The sequence below is a fragment of the Trachurus japonicus genome, chromosome 13 (assembly GCF_045865225.1).
Source record: "Trachurus japonicus isolate A0001 chromosome 13, Traja_1.0".
Taxonomy (NCBI): Eukaryota; Metazoa; Chordata; class Actinopteri; order Carangiformes; family Carangidae; genus Trachurus; species Trachurus japonicus.
The window spans coordinates 28,401,464-28,426,891 of NC_140919.1; the positions used below are offsets into that span (position 1 = coordinate 28,401,464).

At 40.9% G+C, this 25,428-nt stretch overlaps 1 protein-coding gene and 1 long non-coding RNA gene across 2 annotated transcripts; both read right to left on the reverse strand.

The window, feature by feature from the left end:
- Positions 1-695: 695 nt before the first annotated feature.
- LOC146976178 (uncharacterized) lies at positions 696-3,055 on the reverse strand. Its single transcript, XR_015037378.1, has 3 exons — positions 2,771-3,055; positions 2,298-2,370; positions 696-920 (listed from the first exon to the last, which is right to left on the reverse strand). It is a non-coding gene; the product is annotated as an uncharacterized LOC146976178 (long non-coding RNA).
- Positions 3,056-3,846: 791 nt separating this feature from the next.
- Positions 3,847-13,638, reverse strand: pld3 (phospholipase D family member 3). The gene is made up of 12 exons (XM_085795758.1): positions 13,429-13,638; positions 11,745-11,829; positions 10,866-10,916; positions 9,697-9,854; positions 8,930-9,110; positions 8,620-8,737; positions 7,457-7,584; positions 6,900-7,097; positions 6,396-6,535; positions 5,537-5,702; positions 5,337-5,436; positions 3,847-4,971 (listed from the first exon to the last, which is right to left on the reverse strand). The coding sequence occupies exons 2-12, from the start codon at positions 11,763-11,765 to the stop codon at positions 4,784-4,786; spliced, it is 1,449 nt and encodes a 482-aa protein (XP_085651884.1). The 5' UTR covers positions 11,766-11,829; positions 13,429-13,638; the 3' UTR covers positions 3,847-4,783.
- Between the last annotated feature and the right edge of the window lie 11,790 nt (positions 13,639-25,428).

The window sequence follows — 25,428 nt, forward strand, 5'->3', positions numbered from 1 at the left end:
ACAGATAAAAGATTAAAACAACAACAACAACCACTGGATTTAATCTTAGACCTACATCCATGATGCTGAAGGTAAGAGAAGTACCTGCTACAGGTTGGTCCTCCGTGTAGAACATCTGAAACATCTGCATGGAAAGAAAAGATATAATCTTTGACAACACTGTCGGGTCAATGAGGGGATCTCCGTTTTACTGGGTGGTTCTCAGGGCAGCACACACATATACACATACACTTACACTGAAGTCGTCCCCTGACAGCTCTTTCCATTACAGCATTAGCTGCAACTCGATGCTGCAGAGATGAACAGATGTGAATAACAACAGTGTTCGCTTTTCACTTCAATCAAATCTGAACATCTATATCTATATTTGTATATTAAGGGCGATCGTCTGATTGTTATTTAAGAAGTATTAGCGTTCCTATTTTTATTCTTGCATAGCTATAATTTTCACTTTGTTATTGTCATTGTCGTATCGTAGGTCACTTGTTACTGTACAATGGTTTCTACAAAAGTGGTCTTTGGAGGAAAGTGTAATGACTGGATCAAAAACAACTGACTGTTACATTATTTTTTGCTCATACTGATAACTCGTCAACTGTGGGGCAGTGGAGCTGAAATCCTCTTTTTCTTGGGTGGTCAGTTCACAATAATGACCTGCTGTTCATCCGTACACACACATACAGACAAACTTCATGAACCACTGGAAAGGCGGGGTGCATGGGAGACAGAAATAACCTCTTGGACACGTCCCTGCTGCTCTGCTTGGACCCTGGTGACACTGAATAGTTTGCACACTGGGAAGTGACATGCAGGAGATACCTCAGGGTTCATGTGTGTGTCCTGCTTTAGCTGCATTTGTGTGGAATGGCACTTGGGAGCCTGGTTAGTTTGGGCGTGTCTTCATAGCTGCAAAATGAAAACTAGGAAAAGGAGAGAGAGAGAAATAAAGAGAGAGAAAGAGAGAGAGACAGTTGATGTAAGTGTAGCTCTTAAAGTCTTTTGATGACTTTGTATTTGGGCTAAAACACCACACAGCTCGCTCTGCCTCAGTAGTATAGGCCTATTTATGAAACAGCACGTCTCTGGCTGATCTGTGATCTGCAGTCAGTAGAGACTGGGTGTGTTTGATTCTCACATTTAGACACACCCGTAAACACTCTTATCCACTGGACCAGTGGATAAGAGTGGAGTTTTTGCTTGAATGCTCTGGTCTGAACTGTGACTCACATAATAGTCAGTAATAGTAAATTACAGACAATAGATTTTAAAAACTAAAGAGCAGTGTTATAATTTTATCTCAAAGGATTTCCAACTAAAACTGTAGCGATGGGCTTATTCAATTCAATGTGTTAATGATATTTCTGTGCTGCAGTGCAAGGAGAGCAACATCTTGCAGGCTCATCTGGTGACTTATTTTCACTTCTGGTGAAATTTGAAAAAATAAATCCATGCCATGATAACCAAGCTCAGATTTTCAGACGGGGTTTAACTGGGTTGTATTTTTCTCTTCTCTGATCCCAGAGGAGCCTCTGAGAAAGATGTGGATTGAGACAAGAAGGGAGGGAATACTTTGTGAAAATGTCAGTTGAAACCTGCACCAATGCTGCACACAAGTGTTAGAAATCTGCCACTGCAACATGACACACCCCACAACGCCTATTGGAGAGTAGGATAGGATTAAAATCTGGAAAAAGATTTAAACAATAAGTGACCATTGTGAGAAGTTATGGCTCTGTTTCTCTATAACAGAGGTGCTTTAGGTGAAAGTGTATCTTTCTCATTTTCATGCTGCCCTCATGAGCTCCTCACAGTTTCTTGCTATTAATTTTGGTTGTCGTCACTTCTGAGATGCCTGTAGTCAGAAACTGATGGGTTGACTGAATGAATACAAAATTGCAAAGCAAAACTATACTACACATAGGCTACATAACATGAGTAATTCATTCTCTTGAAATTAACATTTGAACATTCTCTTAAAAACATCTGATAACAATTGCAATATTTTTTGGAAAAAGTTAAATATTGAAAAAAAAAAGAGATTATCTTTTAAGATTGTGATGATCAATAACTGTACTTTTATTTTGTTTTTATTTTTTTTAAAGGCTAAAGGAGGCAAGTGGCAGTTTGGCTATATAGAGAGACGGTGATAAACGCTTTAACTTTCTTTGTCCTCATAGATGTTAACTCCCCTGTGATTTCTCGAAGCCCTCTGAGATTTCTAGATGTTAACATGTGAGTGAAGTGAGCACAGAGATCTGAGAGCACAGAGCTGTAGTGTGTGAGTGAACATGCTGTACCTTGGAGCCACACGGCCGGTGGGAGCGAGCGGACACTCAGGACATGAGCGGGACTTTAATCCGGGCGGAGCAGCTGAAACCGCACAGACAGCAGTTTGAGAGATGAACACTAGACACTGACATATTATTAAGTCACGATAGCGAGCTCTGTATTTCGTCCTTATAGTTAAACAGAAGGCTGCAGGACGACTGTATGAAATACTTTTCATAGCTTTATGCGCAGCCATAGTATGTCTTTCACTGTGTGCTATATGCTGCCTGTCTAATAATAACCTGCCAGGCGTCAGATGGAGTCAAGGTCAGCTGTAAGTTACAGCCCTAGACCTGTTGGTGCGTGTTTCTATAATAAACTTGGTGAGAAGTTGGAGAGGAAAGCACAAGAGGCGCGCTTAAAACAAAGGTTATTTGAGGAAAAAAAAACTTTTCATCTACTTCTGACTTGATCGATGTGGTTCTTTGTTCTCAGAGCCTACCTTCATTCCTCCTCAGTATCCACTTCAGTGTCTGTTCTCTGTCTCAAAACTTTGCAGCCTCACCCACAGAAAGTCTCGGTGGTTTTTGCGCATCGGCGGCATCTTCCCACAGGAGGTCACACTCAGACGTAGCTCGCCCATGATCGCAGGTGACATCACCGTTTAGCAGTTTAGAGGCCGACAAAATGCCTCTTCCGTTCATTTGAGCAGTGATATGCCGGGCTGAGTGGCGCCATGTCCGCCCTGCTGACCGGTCCCGGTCCCGTTACACGCTCCTCCTCCACGCTGCTGCGCGCAGATGGAGGCTTGTGGGAATGTATGGCGACAGAGGAGCTCAGCGGGTCTATTGTACAAAGTGACAACTGCACTGTACAATATCACCACAGGAGGCCAGCTCCATTCGCCTACTGTCATTATAATAACAGGCCTCATGTTACAGTAATATACAGTAGCATGTCTACTGTATTTCAAGCCGTGATTTATTCCTGAGGGAACACTGGACTTAATTTTGCTGGTTTAATTTAAAACTGGTAAAATTTTCAACCTGGACATTCAGTAACCCAGACATTCTTTAGTCTATAAACCAATAGCCTAAGTGAACTGTCATTTAGCTACAAGAAGCCTATTCAGACTCTTTGCTGTGGTTGACCACATTGTGATCAGGTGCTTCCTCTTCTGTAACATGTGCCTAGAACTTGAGTCTATGCCAAAATTAGCTCATTGACAAGGCAGTTTAGAGTCCTGCAATTCACACTTGGCCACTGGTCTCTGACCTTTCACAGCCAAATATCCCTGAGCTTCTTCCGATTGAAAGGCAATATACCTGTTGTAATGTGGAGAGAAAAAGGACAAACATCCAACTAATGTATTTCCAACTTGTGGCCTCTTTATTTGAGCTAACTGTATACTGTATTGTGAAGTGCTGAAGTGCAGCTCTCACATGCATGCAACCCAAGAATACACTTTAAAAAAAGGCCAGAATGTATTTCCCCTCTGCATTGAGTACAGTGTGTGCACAGTACATGAGCGCATGAAGAATATAAAAGATGCTGGAACACGTTGGAGTGAATCAGACATTTATTGAAAATCATTTCTTTAAAAGGAGCAAGGAGATAAGGACATGAACATAATAACTGCTCCAAAGGTTTTTTTCAAACCTGCTGCTATAAGTAAACACACTTACTTGGACAGTTGCCATAACAACCATCTCTCTGCTAATTAGTAGTTTCAATCACTCCACACAGTGGAAATTAAATTTGTCATTTAATGCTGCTGCACACTCCCACTCTGCTGGATGAAAATTGTCTTCAGTATTAATTTTTTATAAAATAGTCCTGAAGACTTTATTTAAAAAAAAAATCTCATCTTATGTACAGCATAGGCACAGCACACAGAGCAGTGATTATATCAAATTCCAGCAAATGAAGAAAATACACAATGTTTACTCCCTGAGATGAGCTGAGATTAAAAAAAAAAACTCCCATAGAGACTGAGGTTGTGAAAAAGAAAATGCATTGATTCATCTTTAATACCGTAAGTGATGGTGAAAATGGAAAGTACCTAAATAGAAAGATGAAACAGCGCCCCCTAGCTCTACCAGCATGACACAACACAAACCACATGGATTTCTCTGTTGTTTTTTAGAGGTGACACTGGTTGTGGATGCTGGTATCAAGTCACTTTTGATTACTTACACATGAAGCTTTAATAGGAAGATTGTCCCCTTAAAAAAAGCACCTCTGGCAGTTATGTGGTTTGATGGCACTAAGCCTTAGGTGTTACTGAAGTTGACTCATCCTTTAGACCTGAGCAAACAGGGAAACTGCTTCACTGATGAATCGTGTGCAGCGGACTTTAGCGTTCCACGTTTACTGTGTGACCAGTTGATTAGCTGACTGGTGCACCTGACATAGTGCACAACACTTTAAAAACTAAAATATATGGTCGATAATACTGTAATATCCATGTTGCCCTAAAGCAGACTGATGGTGTTTGAAATAGTGGCTGTGGAAACTAACAGAAGTCTTTGAGGTTTGAGTGTTGGGTGAGGGGAGTGCTGTAGTCAGAGCTCCAGTCCCTCTCGAACACAGCCTGCAGCTGTGACTGGAACATCGGCTCCTCGGACTGTGACGCAGTCTGGTTGACCACCAACGCTGAGCCAGCAGTGTTCACAAAGTAGTCACCTGACCAGTTAGACGTACCTGAAGACAGAGAGACAGGGGGACATGGGTTACTTTTTTTTCTTTTTACATTTGGGTTATATTTTAGACCTTTATTTTACATCACTAATGAATATTTTCAATTAATTGAAAAAAAAAGACCAATTCATTTTTATTAGATTTTTTTCATCAATTATTCATTTAGTGTGTCATTTTCAATTCCTAGCTCTCCAATAGGTCAATGAAGTACAGAGATTCCTGTGAATGTTAACATTTGTGGTATACTGTATGAGTGAATAAACTTTTCGTTTATCACAGTTTGATCCATGAAAAAGCTACTCAAAAGCTAATTACTGACATTATTATGTATATTTCACATGAATCGTGTTATGTATCTGCAGCCTCACCTATATAAGCTATCTTGTCGGTCACCATGTACTTGTTGTGGTTGACTCTGGCAAAGGGAATCTCCTTCTGCTTGGGGTTGGCGGGCACCACAAACAGCCTCTGAAAACAAGAGGTCATCAGGATATATTGTGTTAAGTATCCCATAAGATATACAACTTCCCTTTTTTTTGTCGTAAAGACATAAAGAAGAGCTACTTACCACCTGGATGTCTAGTTTGCTTTTGGGGTCATAAACTGAGGCCAGAGACTTCAGGAAGGGAAACATGACTGGCTGGGTGCTGGCCCAGCAGCTGATCAACAGGCGCACCTTGACCCTCCTCTCATACGCTGCTCTCCTCAGCTGGGTGTCGATGTCTGCCCAGTACCTGCAGACGGCGTCACATGCAGAGAACAAGGACATGGGATCGTCACACTACGAACCATTCAACTCTCACGAGAAACGCTAAAAACATCAGTGGTGCAACTGTAGGCTTCATTTAGGAGGTAAACCTGTTCAATAAGATTACAGAAAGCTGGATCAGAGTTTCAAACAAAGATTGGTGACACATGAAGAAACTTCATCCATAAGGTTATCAAAGATCTGGGGCTGGTTACACTTTGATTCTGACTCAGAAAACAAAAAGTCAGAATTTGCACAAAGCTGTCCACTTCTTCTGCCAATCTTTGGTATATTGAATTCTGGGTAAATTAAGACATTTTTTCAGTACAAAAAATGGTTGACTGAGGAACAGTGCCAAACCATTCAGCTCTGTTTATTCCAGGAGGAAACTGGAGGGATTCAACAGTTAAAATTATAAAAATCTGTCTCGAAAAACTCTCTCTCTCCACTGTCTCTCTACATAACAATGTTGACAAACTAGATAATTTTGTAAAATACTTGAACTTGCATTAGACAAGTCCTTGACTGGATCAACAGTCAGTATTGTAAAGTCGTTCTTTGTGAAAGCCATCCCTGACCCACACCACCTGCTGCAGGACCTCAGAGCTTCACTAACTGTAAAACCTGAATCTGACTCTCCTCAGCTGTCCTCCCTGTAGTTACATCTGAACATCTGTACCTTTTAGGATGTGAAAACTCCATGGTGGGCAGGTAGTTCATGACAGCGATGTATATGAAGCTCTGGGCATCTTCCATCACACTGAGGATGGACTGAAGGTCTGGAGTCCTGCCGGCTGCACAGAAGGACGGAGGGGAACTCTGAGAGAGAGTGATGAGAAGAGAAAAAAGAGTTCATCATTTCTTGATTTGTAATGAATACAGTAGAGCCTTTAAGATGATAATAGAAGGAGGAGTGCAGTAGAGTTGGACTGTTGGTCCCACTCAGTGGTTACTGGAAGCACACTGTAAATGTCTACTGATAAAAGATCATAGGAGACTTTTTTCATACAGATTAAATGTTATAAAAATGGTTTTACGAACACCTAAGGGAGAAACAATGGTTATGGTACACTCAGTGGGATACCACACATATATGCTATTGTTTGCTATTGGAGATTTGAGGGTTTCAGTTTTATGAATCATCAATAAAAATGTCAATCCTCCATTTGGCCTTGTATCTCACCGACAGATAAACACTAGATGGCGTGTTGTTGAGTGGCAGCTGAAGAGGTGTGTCCTTGTTGTAGAGGGTGGAGAAACTGGATGGCCAGGGTGATGGGATCTTCTGACTCTCTCCCAGGAACCAATAAGCTTCAAAGATCTTACCCAGGTCTGCGGCCAAACAGCTGCAGTTGTAGACCACTGCACCCAGCTCCTTCACCTGGAGACCAACCGCAGAATAAACACTTATTTCCCTCTGTGATTTACTGATCCCAATCTCACCACTAAAATGAGATGTGGTTTAAGATACTGATGACTGGCAGTCACAGTATGATAATTAAATTATTATAATGACACAGCATGTGACCGAAAGTCACAAGAGTCAATGGGAACTTCCTCTTGAAAGCAGAAGCATTATTCTGCCAGAACTGAGAACCAGAAAACCGTTCACTGTAGGATTTAATGCTTGGGATCCTTTATCAGACTTGAATGATAATTAGGTGAAAAGTCTAAACAAAACTGAATTTCTTATAAACACACAAAACAAACAAAAAATCTCTTGAAGAAATGACCATATACCTGTGTGAGGGACCTCCAGTCCATGTTGGCACTGCCAATGTAAATGTGCTTCTTGTCTACAACCCAAAACTTGGTGTGAAGGACTCCGGAGGTGAGCTCTCTCATGTTAACTGTCCTGATATCAGCGCCTGAAAGACACATACACACATCAAAGATTCATTATAGCCTGAAAACCAAAAGTTATAATGGTGAGGAATTAATTCATGCTGTTAAATGCAGAGCTGACCACATTATCTTTTTTATTCTTATCATTGTTATTTATTCTGCCATCTGCATTCTTTTATTGCACTTTACTGGCAATAGCCTTCTTGTTTTTATTTTTTTATTTCCCATATCCCATCATGCTAACTCCGTTACTTTTGTTAGGTTGCGTGAACGACTCTATGTGTATAGCCACGGTGGACTGTAGGAACTGAATTGCCCTTCAGGGATCAATAAGATCTTCTGTATCTGTACTCAGCTCAAAGCATTAGCTGAGTCTAAATTTGGGGGCCGCATCCTTTGCAGGCTGCATTTGAAGAGTGTCTGAGTCAGAAAAAAAAGTTCTGTGTTGTTAATGTTGCTGGGTGACAAACGGCCTCAATTTGATCCAGCCTTCATGGTCTAATACAGTTCTGAGGACCATGTCCTTTGCAGAATGTGGCCAGTGAATGGGGACACAATCATTGTCTCGCATCATGTGTTACTATGAGCCTCACTGAGAACAGACATTACTGAGTGAAATTACTGAATTTCCTGTGAAACACTGCAGAGTCAAACATTCTGCTCTGTCAGAAAAGACAAAATAAATTCAGCTTAATATTTTTGTTTTGCGGATTCTCCTGATCCTTAGTACCTAAAATGTTGTCTTTTTAATCTATATTAGTGTTACTCAACACTAACCTGCAATAAAGATACATTAGGTCTTTTAATCTATTCTGCGTGCCAATTCATTGAAATATGTAAATATGATCTATATGAAGTAGCTTATTAGTTTATGCATGAACCTTGACTTTTCTTTTTGAACTTATGTTTGGAAAAAAACAAGGGACAATTTTAATTGAAATTGAATTAAATTAAAAGACTTAATTTGAATACAAAGTAAACATTAAGGTCTGTTGAAGTCATGTGATTGAAATCAATATAACAAAATTAATTAAAATACTTTTAAAGCAGAGCATCACCTGAGTCGTTGAGCAGCCTGAGGTCGTCCTGAGGCCGACCCTCCTGTGGTCTGTTGACTGCAATACGAACAGACACCTTCCCTGAAAGCTCAGCTAGTTTCTTCAGAATGGTTTCACCCTGTGGCCACAGCAAGGGAATAACTTTAGTGTTATTGACAGTTACACGCAAAAGAAAAGCATCTGTTAAAAAATCACTGGATTGGGTTTCAGATTAAATATGTGATGGTTCAAAGAAAAAATCTCATCATAGACAAACATACTGTACATGTGTATTCAGCCATATATACTGTATATGTAACAGCCAGCTGACCTGATCGGCTGTCGGCTCATGAGTGCCAGTGTCTTTGTTGGTCAGGGTCCAATAGAAGGACGCGATGTCGAGACTGTCGCGAGCTTCATTTACTAGATTGAGCCAAGCCTGGAAGATGGAGGGGTGAGTGGTGCTGGAGTTAAACTCCAGCCCCTCAGGGATGCTCTCCACCAGAACGATCCTGATCGGGACGAGAGGAAACTTTACTAGCATCGTATTCCTGGTGCTACCTGTCAAGTCTGACTGACACAGTGTCACCATCACATCATGTTTATTTTTCTAAAGTAAAATGCCTGACTCAATAACTATCTTGCCAGCAATCCTTTGGAAGCAAAGCACTGATTTGTCATTTTAACATTAAAAGTTATGATTCAATTAGGGGCGGTGCGTGGCGCAGTGGTTAAGGCGGCCGCCCCATGTAGAGGCTACAGTCCTCAACGCAGGCGTCCCCGGTTCGAATCCCGCATCGGGCAGACCTTTCCTGCATGTCATTCCCCCTCTCTCTGCCTCCCCCTTTCCTGTCTATCTCACTATGTGCTATCAAATAAAGGCAAAAACGCCAAAAAAATATAAAAAAAATAAAAAAAAGTTATGATTCAATTGCTTTCTTTCTCTGGAGCTTTTAACAATATCACAATATCGCCCAATTGTTTGCTCAGCGCTCAACATACTGGAGTGCCAACAGACAGTACGGTATGGCCTGGTGCCTGTTTATGTCAAGAGTTAAATTAATTATTCTTCATGACAGGACTGTGGAGCTTTCTTACTTGCAGGGGTCGTTGCAGGATGCTGCCTGGGGCAGATGGAGGCTGCTGCTCGGGGCAGGATGGGAAGAGGAAACCCTTGGAATCAGGAGGTTATATACAGCCATGGCAGCCAGCAACAGAGTAGCTACAGTGGCCAAAGCAACCACACACCTGGAATACTGGAGAGAGTGCATTGATCGATGTAGAGTAAATCAATTTTATCTCAGGAATGAGGAAGCAGTTGCATGAAAATACAAGGAAACATTCCAATGTTTAGCCTTTTGTGATAAAGTACCACCAGTGCGTGCAAATCTTGATTTGAGCGGCTTACATATGTGTGTTCGAGCAGGCACGTGGTCGTGGTGCGCGCTCCCTCACATGCACGTCCAGAGAGAGAGAGAGAGGGAAGTACAAGCTGCTGCCTCATCGATAACTCTGTGTGTGTGTGTACCGCACATAGATGAGACGTGACAGTGGAGCGACTTAAACCTTGTGAGTTATAAATTCACCAACATAACTTCCTTGTGGGTTCTGACAAGTCGCCGTCCACTTATTCAATGAGATTAATATGAGTCATATTTCAGAAAAGCGCCCATTTGTGTTTGCTTAGCTCACTGCTTGTTAAGACTAAGCCCCACCCCGTCCTCTGTCTAACATCACCTGAATGTAGTGAACAGCAGCAGCAACAGGAGGAATCACTCACTCAGCTTGATTTCACTGACTATTTGAATTTGTTTCCAGATGTTGAGTTACCGGTAATTGTGATGTTGCTGTTGTAAACATTGCTGCTGTTCTGAAACATGCACAGTAGCAGTCACAGTAGTCATTTCTTGGTTTTGTCACATATAGATGTGTAGCCTGTACTTCTATTTTGCACTTGCACTTGCACTCACATGATTTTTTTTCTGCAAGCCATGTTAATGTGCACCCAATCCTACCATATTAGCCTTAGCCTGCCAGTTTAGAAGTCATGACTCTGTTTCGGGAAGTTGGGAAATTGGTCCAGCGTGTTGACTGCAGTCCTGAAGGCGTGCAGACTTTCTCTACAGACTAAATAGTTACTGTAATTTAATTTAATCAATTTATTTTGATATTAAGGCCTGAAAAAATTGTACATACTGCCCTTTTCTGATGTTGAGCCCCTGCCCTCATGTGCACGTCCCTGTGTTTGAGTGTGTTCTGTAACATACCAGCTGTGCTTTTCTGTTGTCTTGTCTCCTCTGCTCCACATCATGAACCAGCTACAAGCATCAGAGGAACACATAAACACAATGACAGAACAAAGTCAGACCAAAACATTTATTTCATAAGGAAAGCTGAGAGGAATTGCAGTGTTTACACAATGATGCTTGTAAGTGGGGCTGAACAGTCTGATTTCCACAACAGTTGTTTTTTTGTAAAAAAACAAACAAACCCTATTGCACAATGAACGCGTCCATACAACTGGAGAGTACTGGCTACAAATATGAGAGTAAAACCTTTGACAAGATGAGACAGCATTGATCTACCGTATTTACTACATGAAGAACATTCCCCTCAACCTGTTTGATTGAGCCTCTATGTAATCTTTTTATTTATTCATCTTAAAGTATATTTTTCGCCTTTAATCGATAGTAAAGTCAAGAGAGACAGGAAAAAGGAGGCAGAGAGAGGGGGAATGACATGCAGCAAAGGGCCACCTGAGTCAGGATTTGATACAAATTATTTACATATATTTACAGCATTATCATTCACACTGTGTGAGTCGCCACCAGCATATAATGCAATACTAATCTGTCTTTTTCCCTCCTTTTCTCAAATTAGTTCTAAGTACTTATTTATGTTCTGTTTTACAAGTAAATGTTACTCATGTTATTATGAGTGATAAACCATTATGAACAAAAACAATTAATGACTAATGGCTAATGATATCAATTTGTCTGTTCGGTTGTGTGTGAGCTTTGCCCGGTGAATACTCGGAATTTCCACTTGATAACAAAAAAACTAAACAAACCCAATCAATCTGAGGTGGTAAGTATTCAATCAACACTGATTCATGAATTTAAATACAGCCTGAAAAAAAACTTTACCTTATTGTAGGTGATGTCCATCTTCCTGCTCAAGGACAAAATGACATCTGATTCAGTATCAACCCTCAGCTCAGAGTCTGCAGCTCTGAACAAATAGAGGAACAAAAAACACAATGTTACACCTTCATCGTCATCCACTCACTGGCAGCTCAAAGTCGCAACAAGAGGTAGAAAGTGAATGTCTATGTATGCCTTATGTTACGACATAAAATGACTGCACTCATTACACAAATTATTACTAATCTGTGTACAGTTGGGGATTAACACTTGTTTTTATTGGAGAAATAAAGTAAACCTGACAAATGAATATTGAGAAGTTTTGTTTGAGTAGGAAAGAGTCATAAATCAACATGGCAGTCTCAAACACTATTGTCTCTCCTTGAAACACACACACCTCTGCTTAACATTTACAGACTTTACAAAGAGAAGCTTCTGGATGTTTTCACCACCAGAGACAGAGAATAACCTGCACAGCTCATGTCTAACACAAAGACACATGCCGCTCCAGCTGCTGATGGGCTGTGTGCAGGTCAGCTGGAGGCGATGAGAGTTTAGTTTACAACCACTAAAAAACACTGTTTATCAATTACTATACAGTTTACAATTAAAATATGTGACCATGACAAACTGTTTACTGGAATCTAAGGTCTTGTGATTTGATTGAGAGAGGAAGTGTGGCAACTTAACAGCTGACAGCAGCAGTGTCCAAAACCTTGCATCCTTTAACCAACAGTCACAAGAGTTGGTATCTCCTTACAGAAACATGTGACTCATTACAGCTGCTGGTATGGGATCATACTGGCATGATAATCTAGATGATAAAGTGCCTGTACAAGAGCCTGTCCACCAGGTTCATTTATGTTCACCAGCTGGCAAATTTTCACAAATGATGTCCAATAAAACTTGAAACATTGTGTCTTTTTTGTTGTACATTTATATGAACAGCCAGTTAGGATTTTCAGCTTTTGTGTGACAGAACCAGAATCTGGAATAAGGAATTTATGCCACATCTTTAACTGCAAACACAGACCTGGGTCAGATAGAGAATGAAACATGATAATTCAGTGAAAACACTGTAAGAAAGCTGTAACACAGTTCACTGATACCCCAGTGCCTTTTTCCATAATTGTGATGATTTTTTTTGCCCTTTATGCCCTTGAGCAAATCCCCAACAGTCTCTACATTTAAAATAAACATTAAAGCTTTAGGTTTCTATGACAAAGGGTGCCAGGCCTTTGAGGCTTGTGCAACACATTAACGTTAGAAGGACAGAGGATGCCTGTTTCTGTCGGTGCAGAGGAAAGACTAACGTTGTTCCTCCAGTAGTTGTGTTGAAGTGAGAGTGAGTCAGACTGACTCATGACCGAAGCACAGGAGAAACACGGCCACTTTGTGAGCTTCAGATGAGATAACACAAGGCTTGTACTAGGTCGAAATAAAAGTATGCTCATGAAGGCCACTTTGGAGATTAACATGGATATTTAAGCCCTTACAACCGCTTTATGCGTATTGGGGTAAACTGTAGGATGAATGACAATATACAGAGCAAATTTTAAGATTGTAATATTATTAACAAACCTAAACCTGAACATAACTTTGGGATTACTGAGCAGCCAAGGAGTTCGCTGACAGTGCAAAACAACAAAAACAACTCACTCTCAGCTCGTGAAAACTGCCAACCCACCTGTTATCACGCGTCCTGGTTAGTTAGGATCCCGCATGTGATGGTGTCAACGTCTGTGATTTACGCACAACAACATTTAAGACCCTTGGTTAATTTTGTTAAAAGAAACAAAAACAAAGAGGAGCTCTCTCACTACGTCGTTAAAGTGCCGACAGAGCTACAAACAACACAGCGAGAAGGGAGGTGGTCATGTGACCCGAGCGGACAGCCAATTGGAGGAGAGATGGGCACGTGACTGTAGGTTAGAGCACAAGTGCAGCTCTCTCTCTGCACCAACAGAGGGCGCTGTGTATCCATGGTGACACCTGGGTGACACCTACAGTCTATGGGTGACACGCACGCACACACACACACACACACACACACACACACACACACACACACACACACACACACACACACACACACACACACACACACACACACACGGTTTAGTGAACATTAAAAGTAATATTTGGCCATGTAATGCGCCGCTTACTGTGTTTAAAGTCCTTACAACGGAGCATAATATTACACGTGCACATGTTAGTAAAACCAAAGTCGTTCTCTGGTAAAACCTAACAGTTACCGTTAAACCGCCAGTTGACGGCCATGTAGATGGATACCGGTGGGCAGCCAGGGCCAGGTTCGACCCCCAGTCCGTGAACAACATCTAAACCGGACAGGTAAGACCTTTACAGTCTATGGGTAAGACAGACCAACAGATATTGAGCTCAGTAGAGGTAGAGGCTAAGAGGGAAAAAAAGAAGGTAGAGGCTAAGGTGAAAGACCGCTACGGATGCATAAACTGAGACCAACATCCAGGTGATGTAATGTTACAGGTAACACCAACAGTGATATAATTACAGTAACATAAACCATAGTAGCTTATTTTGATGATTTTATAATGGTTTTTGAGAGAGTTATCATTTGGTGCTTTGAGGCCTCTGAGACTCCCCCTCACGTGAGTTAGCCTGTCTGGCTAACGCTCAGCAAACATTTACATTTAGCATTTTTTTAATATCCTCCTCTCTGTCCGTCCCACAGCTGTAGGTCTGAAAACACCAAAACTGGTCATTCTGTGTTTTAGAAGTGTGATTGTACACCTGTAACAGGTGAGCTATCGTGTATCGTATAGTAAAGTTGTTTTTAACACACAGTGGCTCAAACTTTTAAGTTTAATCTCCCCATATTGTCTCAAGCACAATGAGCACAACTGTGTTTTCCTAATTTCAATTTCATAACGTTCGGGCTATAATAAAGTACTTTGAATGTACCTAGATATGAAGGCAGCAGATATCTAATGAGAAATCACATGGATCCATTGGTAGGTTGGGCTGTCTTCATTTTGTATGTTTCTCTTAAACACAGGGTTAGGGGATTTGCTTCAGTGTGTTGTGAAGATTTTCCCATTCCAACAATAAAACATTACCTATGCTATTAAAAAAAATAAGATTGAGGCATTTTTATTTTGTCATTTAGGCTACTTAAACACATACTCTCTGAAGCCTGTCCAAAATCCACCTTCTCTTGTTCACTCATCACCCAGCCCCTAGTATAACAGTAGATCATAGATTTCTTAACCGTCCTGTCTATGTTTTATCTGTGTTAACATAATGTTCAGCGTCTAATAAATACACTTATATTTCTTTCTTCTTTGCTCCTTTTAAGTCTCATTGAATTTCCACTTGTTGGGATGAGCCAGACAGACCAAGGCTACGATTGAAGAGGTGAGGAATATATTCAGTAAAGATCACCCACGTCCAATGTCAGGCAGTAGGCTACCTGATTGAAAATACTTGGATAATAAATAGTTCCATATTTAGTCAAATAACATAATTAGTTGCAGCAGTTCCAATATTTCTCGCATTACATTTTGTGTCTGATGTGGTACATCAAAATGATGTCATTCCCTTGTGCAAGGAACTGAGGCATATTTGTGACAAGCTTTTCATTCATTTTTATCCATGTAACACTGCAGTGTGAGGCGATGCAAATCTCCTCTTTGTCCCTCAAAAAAAAGTGTTTGTGATGTTATTTAGATGACTTCTATCTTGTATCGTGGATGATGTGAGGACGAAACATCTAAAGCAATATTTGTCTCAGCCTGGTGATACAGTGTGTGACACTTCACTTGTGGTTGGCCGGTTAAATGTTGCATTGTGCTGACAGTCTGTCTGTCTGTTCAGTATGGTTGTGTAGATGCCATAATTACACAGTTGATATAGTACATGTGTATTACAACTGTAAATAAATGCACAAGCATGTGCCTGTGACATCTTTACTGATGTCTGGACAGCTTAGGTGCCACTGGATAATTTCTGAATAAAGCCGAGCTATTGGGCTTTCCTTTATTATTTGTGCAGTTTATTTTTCAGCTTGATATATTTTGATCTAAAACTATTGGTAGTTTGAGCTCAGCCATTCATGATTCAACAGGGGGCGCCACAATGCAAGTTCAGCCAGCGATCTCTGAGATGTTCAGACCATGGGGATAACGGGGAGGGGGAAAGCCAGACAAAGTGTAGGTTATGGTTTTTTGTCTATTATTTACTGCCTACACTGTACAATACAGAGTGAAAAGGAATATCCATTAGAAACAGTGGAATGTGCCTTTATGAAAAGGTGTGGCAAATGGTCATATTTCCTTATGTTTGCTGTGAAACCTGTCATTTGATAAGAAAGAAAGAGCCAGACTGAAAGAATTCCAACATTAACACACACACACACACACACACACACACACACACACACACACACACACACACACCCCGTTTCCTTTCAGAATACAAACATCAGCAAAACAGTATTACTATTACTGAGCATATTTTGTATTTGTGTATTAATTCTCACATTGTGTACTGTGTGTGCGTCTGTCTGTGTGTGTAACCATGGAGACGGGCCCAGAAACATCCTAGACAGTTTTATTTTTTTACAGCAACACAGGCAGAGTTATGGTCAGGTTATAAAGAGGTGACATGTTTCACTTCCGTAGTCGAGGTCCGTCCTCTCCCAGCCACTGATGCTCCGTTCACTTACCTGCCCACACTGCTCAGTTCTTCTCAAGAGTTATCTATCTCTCTGCTCGTTGTTCGCTGTCCAACCTGAAGGCTTTTCCTTTTGTGATCTTTAAAAAGAAAATTTTTATATAAACGGATGATTTGTGAGAAGATTTTTTTTCACTGCTTTGTGAACAGAGCACATTCTTGCATTGCAAATCTTCCTCAACAAGTACGTCTATAATGTCTGCTTAAATGTATTGTAAACGCATCATATAATCTTCAGTGAGTTGACAGCTAGCACCGCCATAACTCTCCGTCCCCTTTTTTCTCCCATCAACTTCCTGAATTGTCAATAGTGGGCTGAATTAATTTTCCCAGTTTCCCAGACGAGGTGTGTTTTTGTCCCTGTGACACGACGTCAGGACTGAAACCACTGAGTCACAGAGTGGCAGCCTTGGCTCACCACTACCTTTGCCTCTCATTGCTTACAACACTTCCCTTTTTGACACAACGTAGTTCTGCTTAAAGACGCTTTTTACCCAAATGATTTTGCCGTTTGCATTCTGGGTAACTGATTCTCTAACACTATCCTGCTGTTATGTTCAGGTGCTTAAAGTTGTATTGTCTCCTCTTCACTATTGTGCAGTAAATGTGACCTCGGGACTTGAGGGGGGCTTCAGTGGGTCATTTGTTCCAGCACATATTCTGTCGCTTAACTATCGTGTGGCTCCCATTTTAGTCCAACCCCAGAGGTGCTCCTGTCCTGTGTTTGTGACATGGGCCCAGTCTCTTACCCTCAGTATATGTGGATTAAGCAAATAACACAAAATCAAAACAAATGATTCCTTGTAAAACTGTGTTTACGTCCTGTCTCTAAATGTGAGATTATGCAAATAAGGACCCCACCCAAACCCCAACCCTGTCTTTTTTCTTTTATTAAGTACAGAATCTCTGTGAGGGTTGAGTCTGTTGTTTATGACTGCGTGGGCCATAAACAGCACTGACATCACCAAACCCGACTGGTAATGACTGCTCACGATCCTCTTGCTGGTCTATAGGTTTTATCATTCAGACTGAAACACTGGAACACAGACGGGGTTTCCTTTTGTTTTGATCACTTCTCTGGCACAAAATTTCATGAAAACTTGTGTGTTTGGAGGTTTAAGTTCAACAGCAGCTATGCTCCCACCTCTGTTAAATTGGAATTTTCTTTATAATTTTAGGGCACCACCGACTTAAAAAACAACTTAAAGTATGCAGAACATTTAGACTATTTTGAAAATGTATTTTAAATAGTGGTCAAAATTGTAATATAGTTAATGTTTGACTGCATGCTTTTCTCTATCAATTCTGCTAAAAATAGCTGTTTAGGTATGTCATTTGCTGCAAAAAGTATGTGTTAGTAGTAGGAGTTGGGACAGTTAGTTGGTACAGCGTTATCTGAAAATCTGTCCTTTAAATCACATATGAAGGACAATTTAGAGCTAGTTCCAGTCTCTCAAATGTCAGGAGTTTCTCATTGTTGCTGTGTGAAGACACTGGGCTCTGGTTATTTACCCCAGTTTGTGTTGTTTTTTAGAACCTTTCATAAGACTACACAAATAATCATTTGATTGTAAAAATACAGCCATACTGGTTATGAAAACAATCTTAATTAAATGGTTGAAATGACAAGTGAATTTGTATAACTATATTGCTCTTCATTTTCATGTAATATTTGATGAAACTTAAAGGCACATACCAGACACTGGTTTGTCAAAAAGTGTTTTTGTTGCATTAAACAAAGAAGAGATGGACTCATAGATGTAAACCTGACTTTAACAATTGTTTATTTCTTAATAGAGCTAAAAGACCCAGGTTAACACCCACAGGTTGGAGCCTGATAGGACGATTGTAGTGACTCATGTTCTTCCTGCCGCGCACTGTACTTCATTAGTCATTCGCTATCGATCTGTTGTTCTCTCTCTCATGCTCCCTCTCTCTCTCTCTCGCTGTCTTTCTCTTTTTTTTTTTCTTACACGCACACACACACACACACACGCACACACGCACACAGCACTTCCAGGATCTTAGGAAAGCCAGTCACCTGTGCAGTTAAAGGATGTAGAGAAGGAAGTGGAACGACTGCTCAAGCACCAGTCGCCACCCAACTGACTGACTGACAGGCTGGTTGAGAGGCTGACTGACTGACTGACTGACTGACTGACTGACTGACTGGCTATTTGACTTGTTAACAGGTTCAGCTGAGAGGCAGGCCAACCAGCTCTTAACTCTTTTAACAACTTAACTACAACAGCTGCTGTAAACGGCTGAACTTTAATTCAAATTTTCCCAACTATACCTATAAGTCCTGAAACCTCAAACAGCCCGTTGAAAAAGTATGAAAGAGCACCAAATGTCTTCACTTTCCAAACTGTCTTCTCACAGGATCAAAGAATTAAAATCATCTTTCACATATAGATGAACAAGAGCACAGGTCTACATTACTTTGACCGCACCTAGCTGTCCCAGTGCAGTGTTCCTCAACAAAACATTCCTACAAGTCAAAGTTGCTCAACTCCTGACACATGAGAACATTAGACTGAAAACGATACATACCTCCGCTCTGTGCTGTCTGCTGCTTTGTTAATACACATTATAGATAAAGCTAACCTCAGACTGATAGAGCTACAACCTATAAATAAAAGTTTTTAAAAAATTCAATAAAAGTAAAAGAATTTCATTATTTTTTGCTGTTAGTAAATAAGTCAGTAAATATAAAGCCAGATTGATTTTGACAGTGGGCCAGTTCATTTTGTACATACTCCACCCACGCCCGTCTGAGCTGGACCTGGTGACCAGGAGTGGGGCAGTGTGGGGGAGGTCTGCGGTGGAGACTGGTGAGACAGCAGAGGGGCAACTGAACTGGGTGAAGAGAACAAGCTGTTCAACCACAGGAGAAGGCTGATTAATTGTTGAAGACTATACCATACTCCTAAAATGACATGTTGAACATGTTGTGATAACTTTCAGGGCAAAAATATCCCCAGAATAACATTGCCTGTTAACTGTCAGCAGGTTGTTGGGTCACTGTGAACTAGAGGTTGTGGTTGTGTTTGTGTATCTTACTATTGACTTTGGATGCAATAGAACCAATTCTAAAATACACTTTTGGCAGATACATTTAGTGCATATTAATTGAAAAAGTGCCTGACAGCATTATTAGATATGAAGAGATATGGCGTTTTCCCCAATAAAAATATGAGTCGCACCAAGCAGATCAATACTGAATCAGCCAGGGTGCTCGGACAGCACACAAAACCTCTTCAGACAAATTGATGACAAGTAATAAAAGGTAAAGGACTTGGCCTTAAAGGGATAGTTCAACATTTTGGCAAATTGGCCCATTGCCATAATCCTAGTAAGTTCGTTACCTTTAATTGTCAGTGCAAGATATTTTTAGAACGGCGGAGCAGAGCCGCAAGCTGCTCAGAGCTACGCTACTGAGGCTGTCATTGTTGGGGCTCTCTCCTTCTACTTGGTTGGATGGTGTGGGTGGTGGAGCTATAGGTGGTGCATGCTTGGGGCAATTGATCAGTGATGGGACAGTGTCTGAAACCATGTCCACGCTAAAAAGCGGATACATTACAAAAGTTTTCTTTGTCAATTTTCTTTTTAGATTTTTCTCATCAGTGACAGTTTTGGAAAACATTTTCCAAAGTGTCTGAACGTTGCTCCTCGTGGGCAAGAGACTTGTGATCTTCACCAAAATGCATCTTAAACACTAGATCGACAAGATCTGCATATTTACATTTGTTGTGAATGCTGCTGGAGACGGGCCAGCCTGGTGACCTTTTATGCTTACATACATTTATATATGCAAACTTTGTGAAATAGTGCTTACATAATTACATCTATGTATGCTAACCTGTGCAATAACACCTGCACACACACGTCTGTGTGTGCAAAATATGTGCAATTGGGCAACGTGCAATATCCATTCAGCACCTTAAACTCCAGCACTTTAGCACTTTAATCACTTTAGCACTCCAGCACTTTAACATTCAATGGTCACTTTATTCTTGGTCTGTCGTGAGTAACAAGATTCGTGATGTACTGTAGCCTACCTGTCACTTTTATTCTTATTGAACATCAACCTGCCTAGGGACAAAGGATGGAAATGAGCTGATTGCTATAATCCTACGTATTTACATGAAAGTGTCTATTAACATGTATTGCCCCCTGATTTTTAAAATATTCATTCATTCATTCATTTGAAGTTTCATCCCTAACACACTCAGCGGACCAGCTTTGTGTAGTTTTTGTGCTAGTCTTTTGTGTTGTGTTTCAGTTATTACTCATTAATCATAGCCTCAAACTGGATTGAATGTGATGTGATATGAATGTGTAATTTGGTAATGGTTGAAAACTTTGGCTTGAAGTTTGCTCAGGTGTCTGATCATTATAATTAATTTCACAGAGTCTTGACTTGCTGCAGGCTCTGCTCTTCTCATTTTGTTAATGAGTGAAAAAAACAGTGATGTGGAAGAAAATGACAAGAAGATCATGTCATGGGGGATGACAGTGTATTTGTCCTGCTCTGAAATTTTTAGTGTGGACCTTGAATAATTTTGACATGCAAACAGTTTTTTTTAATCTCCCACAGAATGTAAGTGGCCTTAGTTTTCAAGTGGACTTTGGGGTCTGTTTGTGTGCTCGTGCCTGTGCTAGCAGGCTATGTGGGTTGTACAGGTCAGCTAGAGCAGGTAACTGATTACCCAGTCCGGTCGAACCAGGCTCGTGTGTGGGAAGAGGAGGGCAGAGGAAGAAGAGGGAGGTGGTGCATCCTGAGGTGTATCTTTATATTCTCATTAGTTTAACCCTTAAAGCTTTCGACCCTAAACTTTACACCCTGGCCATGAATGCGAAGGATTTCCTCTGCATTGTTGTGTTTAAAGCGTGCTTTTGTTCAGTTAAGACACAAGAAAAACACACTGTGGAGCCAAGCTCTTAAAGAAGGTGAAGATTCTGCGGTTTGGACAAACAAGATTTGGCCACTGAGGGTTTCAAATGACACCCTGCAGTGATGGTTTGTAAATAAATGGGATTTCTTTTGTTAAGATCTATTAAAGTTACCTAAGTAAACTAGCCTATGTCTGGAATAACATCCAGAGTGACATCAGAATAGACGGCAGGGGAATGAAGGAGACTTAAATAGTAGAAGTTGAAGGTGAAATACTCAAACTGAAGATGCTGCAATACCTCCAGTGGAAATATTGCACAGTGAACGGCTCTGTGTGTTTGACATGTCAGTGATGTTATAAATAGTTTCACAAATGCAGATCAGCTGGTTCTTGGCTGTTCATCTGTTTGAATTAAATCCCTGATGTTAATCTAACATCAGCCTCTGTCCTGTCCCGCTGTCCGGGACGAGGAAGTGAAGCTAAAGTGCTGAGGTTAAAGGTGACACTGGTTGTCATGGCAGCCTCTTTCAGGTCAGTATCAGGGGGTCTTATCAGTGCTTTCTAAACTTCTCTGCCTGACAGCGCGGAGATCAATGTGAATCACCTTCACATTCCAGCTCACTTGATTGGAGCCGTCCAAATAATCAATGGAAATTATTATACAACATAAAATGCTTCAGTAGAAACCAGAAGGTTAACTCGTGGTTGAAGTTGTTAATATTTTGAAGGGAATAGAAAAGTATGTTGATGCATCCAACTGGTGTGCTCCTTTCTGAAGTGAACCTGGCCACAATGCCAGTGAATTCAGCTACAGATATCTGTGCTCTGATTGGTCCGCGTGTTACGTCACTTACGGTATTTAAGCAGGGGAGTGAATTTCCCACTAAGTGATCAATAAACCACAGTCATGCTGCTGCAACTACTGTTAGTGTTTGTATTTACAAATACTGCTCAATAGTAATATTGCAGAATTACTAATACACTCCAAAGAAAAGAAAAAACAATATTAACAACAATATTAAAATACTTTACTTAAAATACAGGTAAATGTTCGACATTCAGGTTCTCACCGAACAGCTGAGGTGTCAGCAGCAAAACAAATACCATGATGAAATGACCTGACCTGATAACTCTGCATGGATTTTTGTTCACAGTGAAAAAGTATCACTGGTACTTTATTGGGTGTAGTTTTAAAACATACACCAATTGTTTTAAAAATTAAACATTAAACACTTTATTTAATGACTTCATTACATTATTATATGTTTTTATGGAAATGTTAATATGATTTTTTTTTAAAACACAGGGAAAGTTTCAATGGTTCAGAATAGTGCAGTAGTAAATACACCTCTGCTTTTGATAATGTTGTTGCTAATTGCTAATGCTAATGCTGTTATAGCTGCTACCCATGTCACTGGTACTGCTGAACTTGGCATTAATCTGTTATAAAAATGCTGCTGTTATCATATCACTGTTGCAGCTTGTCCTGCTCCCACCTCTTCTGTCACTTTGATTACCTGCTGCTGGTCACATCAGACCTGTATCACAGTTGTTCTTATATCTGTATAGTGAACAACACAGACTTGTGCTACGTGTGCGTTCATTATCAGAGGAGGGATTGTGACCGTGAGAAGTTTGACGTTGCGTTATCACACCTATTATGTGTTTAGTTTAATTTAGTGTGATTAAAAACTAAAGCCTTCACATGGCAGTCTTTATGGTGTGGCTTGAATTTCTGAAGCTCTGACACATGGTCGCTCTCTTCCTTTTCCTTCTCCGTGCTCATTTCTTGGTTTTTGCTGACTTCTTAAAAAAAAAAAACAGTAATACATTTGTGTAGGCGACAGCTCCAGTCCCTCTCCAGTCTTTTTCTGCTCTCCCACCCCCTAAAACTCACCCCACCTTCTACCTTCTTATCAGTGTGTGTCCTGGCCAACCCCCACCCACCCCACCTGTAGCGCCAAAACCACATCGCCACTGTTACTCATTAACCAGGACTTCCTTTTATCCAGCCCAGACAACCCCTAGGTCACTGCCCGACGCACGCTGTTCAGTTTCAGATGTCGCTCTCACTGTGTGCTGCCGACATTACACCTGGCTAGACCCAAAGATATGATCACAAACAAAAGCACGGCACAATGATAAAAAGAAAGAATAGCACTCCATGAGAAATGTGTGGAAGTTCACACTGTGCTGTTACCATGCCTCCCGGACTGCTTGTTGACACTGACCTGCAATGAGAGCTGTAATTCTCGCTTTCTCCACACTGTCACAGTCATCAGGAAAGGACTGATGGATCTGACTTATAGTGTTGATGACTCACCCGTCTCAACTTTGTGTTTGATATTATAAAACAATGATATAACACCATAGACCTAACTGTATAGAGCATATGCTTTATTGATGGATTGATTGTGCTGCGACCGTGTTGTTGCCTTTACGCCATGAGCTGTCGTGTGTTAGCCACTGTTGAGAAGCTCCGGTGTGGCAGGCACAGGATGCATTATGTCACATGAAAGCCCACAACTACTCATGCACTTGTGGGTAGTTAGGTGTGCAGTGGTGTGCACAGCACTGTGAACAGATGCCACTGTGGATAAAGACCCTCCTGCCATTACTGCCCGTCAGTGCGACTGTCGACTGACCTCTGTTAAGAAGGCTTCATTTGACTCAGCATGAAAACAGATTCTCTGCCTCACATGGTCATTTTTTACTCTGGAAATTTGACAAGTAATGTCATTTGTTCTTTCTGAATTTTAATGTGTTGCAATAGCTAGAAGTGGAGCAGTTAATGGCAGACGGATATCTCATGCCTTGGCTTGATAAGATGTGGTTTCTGCTCAAAGCGTAAACGATGAAGAATCATGTTAAAATAAAGGACCTGGGTGAGGGCAGGAGGCAGGGCTGACCAATCATTAATGCAGTAGGTATGCCCCATGTTGTTATCAGCTGGCAGGGAGCCAGGCCCCAAAGCAGAAAAACAACAAAAATGGCTTATCAGTTGAGATTGGCCCTGCTTCTGACTGCCCAGGCCTTGAGACCTCAGAGTGCACCAGGGAAACTGACATGAGTCTGAACCACTGACATTAAAGGCAACGCTCTGAGTCTGTCACCGCCTCTGCTCAGACAGTGATATGAAAACTGCACATTAGAAATGGTTCAATATTTGACTTCAAATTTGACTGAAATCTGGAAAATGTTTGTTTGAAAATGTTTTATTGTGCTAACTTATCCATCAGGAAATAAAGCTAAGGCCAGTGTTGAAGTTTGAGTGAGTTCACCAGTTCAGTCATTGCTTAATTAATCACCATTTCATTTTATTGTCGAGCACTTGAGTTCACATCCCTTGAATGACAGTACTCACTAGAGCACTGAAAGTGCTTTTTTTGTGTGTTTACTCCTGTTTGAGTAATGTTTGCTGTTGTAGGAAATCACAGTTTTTTTTGTTTGGCTTTTTTTTTGGAAGTGCATGAACTGTTTTCAGTAAGACCCTATGGCCTCGTTCAGACCGCAGCCAAAACCTGATCAGAATCTGATCTTAGTGACTGACAGTCCACATTACATATGGCAAGTGATCAGATCCGATCTGCGTGTGTCCATATAAGTATGAGTGTTATCCACATAACAAGCTACGCCCGGAAAAAAAACCACACTGTGTTTGTTTCTGTCCTGAATCATGTGGAGCTGCTTTCATTACAAGTTCACATTTCTGGATGTGAGAGCAGACATTCCACATGATTGGTCGGTGTTGGTCATTTAATGCGCCTTTGTAATTGTTGTCGTTTTTGTTCGTGTTGTGCTAGGAGGGACAGCAGAAGACTCGAAGAAGAAGATCGAAATCCTATTTGAGCAACAGAGCCATTCACAAATCCGATCAGAATAGCATTTGAAACCACCTTCATATGTGTAAGTAAGAAAAGTATGGAATAGTTGGGTGTTTTGGGGTTGTGTGAGTGTTTAGTGCTGTGTTTCCTCGTCAGACATCCACCCCCCCTCAGACACACACACACACACACGCTCATACCCCTCTTCTCTCTCAGCCTTGTCGATCAAACAAGGGTGGGGTTGGGGCAGGG